At 35.1% G+C, this 7,992-nt stretch overlaps 1 protein-coding gene across 1 annotated transcript; it reads left to right on the top strand.

The window, feature by feature from the left end:
• Positions 1-403: 403 nt before the first annotated feature.
• On the top strand, positions 404-6,399 carry LOC132303004 (uncharacterized). The gene is made up of 4 exons (XM_059800019.1): positions 404-1,049; positions 4,306-4,513; positions 5,630-6,094; positions 6,215-6,399. Exons 1-4 carry the CDS (start codon positions 473-475, stop codon positions 6,300-6,302), a joined length of 1,338 nt encoding a protein of 445 aa, XP_059656002.1. The 5' UTR covers positions 404-472; the 3' UTR covers positions 6,303-6,399.
• Positions 6,400-7,992: the final 1,593 nt, after the last annotated feature.

The raw sequence follows: 7,992 nt of genomic DNA, 5'->3' as shown, positions 1-7,992 counted from the left end.
TTCTAGTTGCGGGTCTTGTGGTCCTGCCTTGTTGGGTCTTATGGTCTTGTATGTTATATCAGTTACGCTCTGTTTCATTTGTTTGTTTTGGATATGGTTTGTGTATGGTTTGCTTTGTCTCTTGTAGATACCGTACGGCGTTGCTTTTGCCAGGAAAAAAAAAAAATCCAATTAGCAAATAAGACATTAGGCACTTCAATCCAGATTCCAGGCCCTCATTTCAAATTGTGCTCATGTCGCCCTAAGGTGTGGCCATTTATTACCCAAGTCTGAAAGGCCCATCAATTAGGCCCAACCATGAAAATTAATAGGCTTGGCCCGTTTGCAAATTAAAGACCCATCCTTGCACACATCAATTTTTGCACTGACGTCATCACTTATCTCTCAAAATCCATCTCTGCACTCACTCGGCTGAGCTCATCTATGAAGATACGTATGCTACAACATCTGAATCTGAGAAAGAAGTTTCTAAATGATAAGCCAAATTGCACACATACAACTTCCCATAGCGTTGCAGCAGCGGCGAGACCTATTTGCACCGCCGGCAATGCTCAGCCTAGGAGGATTTCCTCCACCATCACCGCCGTGTAATACCATCCCCCACAGTCCCATATCACAATCCCTTCTTTTCCCTAGAAAAACCTATCAAACCCATTTCTCTTTTTGCTCAAACCGAGTGACCCAATTCGGTTTTTGTGATGTTCCTGGCCAAACGCGTACTGGGCTGTGTGCGAACGCAGTAAAGGGTCGAAGAAGAGGGGGCAATAGCCTCTTGGAAATGGATGCCGTTGGTGATGATGGTGAGGACGAAGATGACAACCATGACGACGATGACGACGACAAAGAGGTGTTTGTTCCATTGAGGAATATGAAGGAGTGGCTTGAAAACAAGCCAAGCGGTTTTGGTGAAGGGAAAGCATATGATACTTCGATTGAGGACAAGCTGCTCGATGAAATGGAGCAGAGTAGACAGGCTCAGCTGGCCAATATCGAAAAGCTCAAGGACAACCCCGAAAATCCCAATTCCAAAAAGGAAGAAAAACAGAAAGGTCAGTTATTTTCTGAATGCTCTTTTTCCATTTTGTATGGGTTTATAATTATTTTGGGATTATTTATTACATTGTTATTTTCTCACTTCACACTGTCTTAAGTGCTTCCTAGAAAAGCAATCATGTCGAATTCTTCCTTTGTTTTGATTGACATCAAGTAGGAATTTTTGTTGTAATATCATACATATTTTCCCAACTAATATGATTCACTATATAAGTTGATATGCTTGTTTTGAGTATTATGTATTTGCGTTATACCATATTACTTCACATTGCCTTATGGTTAGGAAATGTAAAAAAGATAAGAAATTTGAAGACCCAATGGTTGGTCTCTAATGGAGTAAGGGGATGACAATGTGTAAAGCTCTAATTGAATATGATTTGCTTTGAACAAATTGAGAAATTTAAGGCATGCTTGGTTCGGTTTTCAGAGAATGGTTTTTTGTTTTCAGGATACTGGAAATCAGAAAATTGTATAACAACTTGTTTGGTTGTAGTTTATGAAAACTCAGTTAAAAAATGTCTGTTTTTACAGGATTGTCTTTTATAGTTTTCTGAACACAATTATCTGTTTCTGAGTTTTGAGAATTGTTTTTAGAAAACTGAACCAAATAGTCCCTAATTTTTCAGTTTGTGTTAAGAACTATATTTTTAACTTGGTTTCAAGCATAATGGAGGTCAAATATCTTTACTATTTTGATCTTGGAAGCATGGTCTCCTGAGGGTGTTGTGGTGGAATTAGACACTCGGACACACCACACACAAACATGAGTCAAACCCAGCCGGACATGTGTCTGACATGGCAAGAAGTGTCCTAGAATTTGAATATTATTTTCTGGTTGAAAAGGGCAGGGACATGTTTAGGACACAACAGGGTAATTTTAGAATTATTTTCTGACTAGAATGGAATACCATGCAATTTTTAAATATCTCATGGCTTTATTAGAAATATAATATAAAGTTTTAGAAAACAAAAATAATAAACGTTAACATGTCTAGCTCTCTAACCTCCAAATTAGTGATTTCATTCATGATAATGTGGATAAAATGAGAAAGAATTATTTTTTTGTTTATATAATAATAAAATTTACTATTACTATTTGATTTATCCTTGTCGTATCCGTGTCTTATTTTTGTTTGGGATTTGCGGTATCACCCTGTCTGTATCGAGTCATGCCCATGTCCCGCTTCTGTAGCTATGCTTCATAGATTTTGGTTGATGACACACTTCTTCAATCTCTTCTTTTTCATCCATGTGAAGAGCCCAATTGCAGGGCTGAAGAAGTAAACTCCCTTTGGAAACTGAAATCAATGCTGACCTTGGGATTATGTCGTCAATGACGGTATTAGATTTAGATGCTGAACAGGACCTAAATCCTTGTCATAGTTGCCTGCTTAGCCAGTCAACACGTTTTGGTTGATGAGATAAACAATCTCTTGAATGGTTTTTTTTAAGGGTATCTAGGCAAAAGGAGTATCCTTCCTTTTTTGAAATATATTGTTCATATTTATAGTTTGCACTCCTAGAATTTATTAATTTGATTTTGTTAGGATTTTGCTTTGTGCTTTCTCAAACTTTGAAAATGCAATCCTAGCCTCTTTACTGGAATTGTGGCCCATGCTACTTTTTTACTGCTATTCACTGGTCAGGTTGGGTTCTTCCATTCCATAGCTCAACCAAACTCAATACATGGAAGCCTTTGTTGAGAATAAAAACCCACTCTACCATCCTCTAGCGAAGGTCATTATTCTATTAATATTTGGGCTATCATCATAAGTTTTCTCATCACCATACTCTTGTACCTATCTGTTGATGCCAGATTCTGTGGTGACTAGGAACGATGTCGTATCTGCAAAGAAAGAAAGGGTAATCGAAGTTGCTTCGGGAATTGTGTGCCGTCCCTTAATGGGTTGACCAACCCCTCCTTTATAGAGGGTCTTGGTAGTAGTATCCACCTAGGGAACTAGTTCCCTTGACTTCTCCATCACGACACAGGAGAGTGATTGGGAAAGGTAGTCGTCGTTATCTCTACCACTCGTAGTCTATCCGACCTATTGGGCTCCCGCGGCTCTTGGACTTCCTAACCGGTTGAATATTCCGTATCACTATCTGCTTTCTTTGCAATTTTAGTGTGTTCAATTCGAATCGAATATCCCCATGTAGAGGTGCAGGTCTTTGTTGTACATTACTTAACCATTTTAGAAGACTTCCTGTCCATTCCACAATTTGAATCAAATTACCCTTTTATTGCATTTCTTATTAACTGCCGTTAAGGTCTAGTTACTTCTGGAATTATTCACAAAATATTGGGTTTTCATTGTATTTTTATTACATTTTCTTCGTCTATAATAATATAATTAAAAATAAAAAATTTATCATAGTTTTGGACATGCTAAAATGGGCATTTACCTGCTGGATTATACCGGTGTTGGTAGCAATATATGATAACTAACTAGGTGAATTTTGTTTGTTTCTTAATGTTTTAACTAGCTATTTTCATATGCAAATGTACTGTAATAGTATATGATCAACTAATATAGCTCTGCGTAAAGTTTAGTTTCTTAAATGATAAAGCTTACGCTTTGTGGATTTTTGCTGGTTGTTTTTAAGATTGCTATAAACTTAATATAATGAATCTAACTAATAGACAAGCAATAATAAAAATCAATCCAGTGTACTGTATTAATCTTAACCTAGTTTTCATACAAATAGTTTAATTTTGAAGTAAATCAGTAATGCATTTTAAAATATATCACAGTTATGCTGAAAGAGTAATTGGAACTGATTGTGTCAAACATGTTATATTGGATCAAGTTTCAACTAGATTGTTATTATTCATAACATAGTTATTAAGACTAGCAAAATATTGCATTCTAACAATACAATTAAGAGGGAGAAAGTCAAAATTAATAAAAAAATCTACCAAAAATAGATTCTGTTGATCAGAATTCAGAATCTTTAAGCACTTAAGCCATAAAGAAATATCATGCTGGAAAAGACGAACATGCCACGTATCTTGTGAATGGGGACATGTTAAGAATTGATATTTTAGTTCCATTGATACATTTAAATTTCATGGGTGTAATGATCCAGCACTTGGCATGCATCTTCTAAGTTTTAACAGCAACTAGGATATGCTTTTGAGATTGTGTTATGGCATTTTGTATATTAGTATTATATTATTCCACTTGTATATATTAGTAGTATTCTACTTGCTCAAGTCTGACCTGGTAGTATTATACTGGAGTTTTACAGCTTCTGAAGTTGTTCCGAGTGGTCTTCGTGTACGTTTGGTCAACCTGCCCAAGAAAAAGAAAATCCACCGAGATCTGCAATTGGCTTTTAAAGGAGTACCTGGAATAGTAAATATAATCCCAGCTGTTTCTGGAAGCAAAAAGACTAGGGACCCAATCTGTAAGGGAGTTGCCTTTGTTGATTTCAAGTCTGAGGATGAAGCTAATAGGTATACCATATTCTGAATACGAAAAGGAAAATAAATCTCTCTCGCCCCCCCCCCCCCCCCCCCCCCAAAAAAAATGTTTTTGCTTTTTGCAGTGTTGTGTGTGAATGTGGGTAGGGAAGGTGGGTTATAGAATACATTTGAAGTTCTTGTAAAATCTAACTCACTAATTCCGTGATATGAGAACAGTGACATGGCAGAAGGCTTTGAATTTGTTCTTCTCTTTATCTTTTCCCCCTTTTTTTTTTTTTTTCTTTTTAAGTGAGAGTGTAAGGAAGGGTAGAGTTGAGTTGTTCCCCAAACACACTAAAGATGACTATTTTCAGTTTGTCTGAGTTTGCATGCATATTTGATTGCGATCCATGTCCTTTTTTAAAAGAGATCCAATGTTTGCTTTCTTTTTTAAATTTGAGTAAGAAGTTATTTCTATCATGGTAGGATTAAAAAGATCTTTTTAAGACGGAGAACAACTATTGTTCGCAAAATATTTTCAGCTATATTTCATGGACTGTTCAAAAGTACATGGAGTACCCACAGGGGAAACAAAATGCTTGGACATGGATTTGAAATGTCTCCAAAACACTTTTGGTTCGATATGTACCTAAGAAGTATATCCAATAAGTCAATTTTATCATATTATTGCTTAAAAATGAGTGGAATGCTTATACTTAAAAATAAAAAATATAAAAAAGAGTGAAATTCCTATATCTTGCAATATATTACATTAAGATATTATTTTACTCCAGACAATATAATAAAATATTAAATAATATGAATATCTAGTTGTGCCTCTGTGTTTTTCTGTTTGGAGATTTTACACGTCCAACGTTTGGATACATATCCGCACCCGAAACATGTACCCGATTCCATGTAACATAGATTTCCAATCTATTTTCTTTCTTTCTTTCATTTTTCTCCTGCCCTTTTTCTTTTTGAAGCATGGGGGGCAGACAAGGACTAGTTATTTGATTTTGTGTAGCTTTTGCATGTGTATTCAGTTATTAAATTAATGTTAGATATTGCATCTCAAAATAGAGATGATCTAGCTGCATTTTCAAAGATATTGAATGCTTTCATTATCTGCTAAATCTTATTGAGATGTCATTTCAATCATGGCAGGTTTGTACAGGCATTTTCCGGACAAAGTATAACTTTTGGAAAAATTCAGAAACAGATAAGATGTGAGATGATGAATCCAAACTCTCCAGTGCATGCTAATGAACAGTCACCAGATGGGACCTTTAATGTTCCTCAACTTCCAATTCTCAGCCTGGACTCAGGTTCTGATTTTGACGTGGATGATCCTTCTGTTGATTCATTGAAGGAAACTGCCTCTGATGAATATGAGGGTGCAGATGATGATCATCTATCAGTACATTGGGAAGGAGACAGTTTAGAAAGCATCGACTCTTTCAGTTCATCAGAACCCGAAAGTGGTGATAATATGGAACCAAGAGCGGAGTCTGCAACCAATTCACCAACCTCAAAGCAGCAACAGAAAACCCGAGCGAAAGAGAAAAAGCTAGTAGCAAAAAGAAAAGTAGAAAAGACTCCAAAATGGAACATTCCAGGATCTGTACATAGGTGGGATTTATGTTCATTACCTGCATTTATGTCTATTAAAGGCATACTTTGCTACTTCTATTTTCATTATTATTATTTTCTTCGTTTTTCCTCATCAATTGAATGTACACCGTGACGCAGGTTAAAGATCAAGGAGAAGGCTGTGCTTACTGGTGTGTTCTCTAAATATGGAGTAAAGGCTGCTTCGGCTGTAAAAGAACAGAGCTAGGGAAAGATGCTGTATTTCATTTGAGATTACTGTGGCATTTGCTAGAATTGTAGACTGGTTGAGCATTATCAAGGAAATGATCTTTTAAGATTCTCAATATTCGTTTACTGATTCTCCAAAATGAAAGCCTTTTTAAAGTCTTGTGGTTTTAAAATTTTGCTTCCGACCAAACTTAAATCCTCAACATTCTAAATTCCTTCCTTGTGACTTGTAATTGCTTGTGTGTTTTCTTGTTTACAGCAAAATATTTTTTCAAATGAAGGATAACTTTGGCCCAAAAATGTTAAGAGACTGAGAGTTGGCTGTTCTTTTAGTTTTTGTCTCTTCTATGTAGTTTAGGTATTAAGTTGGTCTAAACAGCCCTTAGTGTGTGGCTGGATTGATAATTGGGCATGTTGATGCAAAAATCTTTGGGACCCGAAACATCAGCGTTTACCTACAAACATCATCTCGAATGGCACGGTGAGGTGCCGGCCGAGGATCCTTCGACAATCAAGGTAGTACTTGTAATCGTATAGCAGAAGAATTAAAATTTGTATTGAATGTTTAGGAGTTTTTTCTCATACCTGATTTATTGAATGTTTAGGAGTTTTTTCTCATACCTGATTTAATGGCTCGGTGCCTTATTTATGGTTGTCGATTGGAATCAAGTCGGTTCAGCCCATGTCAATTGTTGAAATTTGTTTTCTTATCATTAACGGAGTTGGTTGAGCGGACGTTGCGCTTTTTTCAACAAAGTTTAAGGAAACAGTTCAGTTCAGTTCAGTTTAGTAAGGGTGACGGTCAAAGTTAGGGTTATTTTTCCCTATAAAGCATATGCATGTCAATGAATTAGGATTGACAATATTTTTTCTTTTGGCTTCAGGTATCAGGGTATCAATAGATGGAAAGACGAACTCCAAAGACATTATCATGTGAGTTCGTATTTTTAACCATTAGAGATTATTGTGTCACGTTTGATTCAAGAACCTTACCATCTTTAGTAGTAGGATGTTCTGTATGACAGTCTTCTCTTCAAAGATCAATATCATTGAAATGCCACCGATTTGCTCTCTCCAATTTTTTTTTCAACATTGATGAGTACTTTGCACTTCCATTAAAGTTTTTTTTTTTTTTTTTTTTTTTAATCCTTAGAACCGATGAATCAGTCGAAAGTTCTGAACTGGATTGTATGGTTTTTTTTTTTTTTTTTTTTTTTTTTTTTTTTTTTTTTTTTTTTTTTTTAATCCTTAGAACCGATGAATCAGTCGAAAGTTCTGAACTGGATTGTATGGTTTGGTCCGATACAGCTATAGTTCGATCAGTTATATATATATATATAATTAATTTTCTTTGTCTTTTTATTTTATTTATTTATTCATATATATATATATATATATATATATATATATATATATATTGCATTAACAAAAGTAGCTCACGACCAAACTGGGTCCGATTCTGTTATGGCTTGGTCCAGTCATAATTTTTAAAAAATAAAGAACCGACTCACAGTTTAATTTCACCCTTAACTAAAATATATATATATGTACACACACACTAGAAAGAGACCCTTGCAATGCACGTAAATAAAATAGAAAAGCATTATGAAATATTTTATTTTAAAATGATTATGATATATAACATTCAAAATTTAGTTAAAAAAAAAATGAAACTCTCTTTATCTCTTCAAAGGAAAAAAAAAATGTAA

The sequence above is a fragment of the Cornus florida genome, unplaced genomic scaffold, assembly GCF_030987335.1.
Source record: "Cornus florida cultivar Cherokee Brave unplaced genomic scaffold, ASM3098733v1 CherokeeBrave_3.0.0_Hap2_Chr04, whole genome shotgun sequence".
Taxonomy (NCBI): domain Eukaryota; kingdom Viridiplantae; phylum Streptophyta; class Magnoliopsida; order Cornales; family Cornaceae; genus Cornus; species Cornus florida.
The sequence above is the reverse complement of the archived record's forward strand: the minus strand, read 5'-3'. Positions and strand labels throughout refer to the sequence as shown.

Coding starts and splice junctions, on each gene's coding strand:
- LOC132303004 (XM_059800019.1), top strand. CDS start 473: ATGATAAGCCAAATTGCACACATACAACTTCCCATAGCGTTGCAGCAG. Junction 1,050..4,305: donor AAAGGAAGAAAAACAGAAAG/GTCAGTTATTTT, acceptor GGAGTTTTACAG/CTTCTGAAGTTGTTCCGAGT. Junction 6,095..6,214: donor ATTCCAGGATCTGTACATAG/GTGGGATTTATG, acceptor ACCGTGACGCAG/GTTAAAGATCAAGGAGAAGG.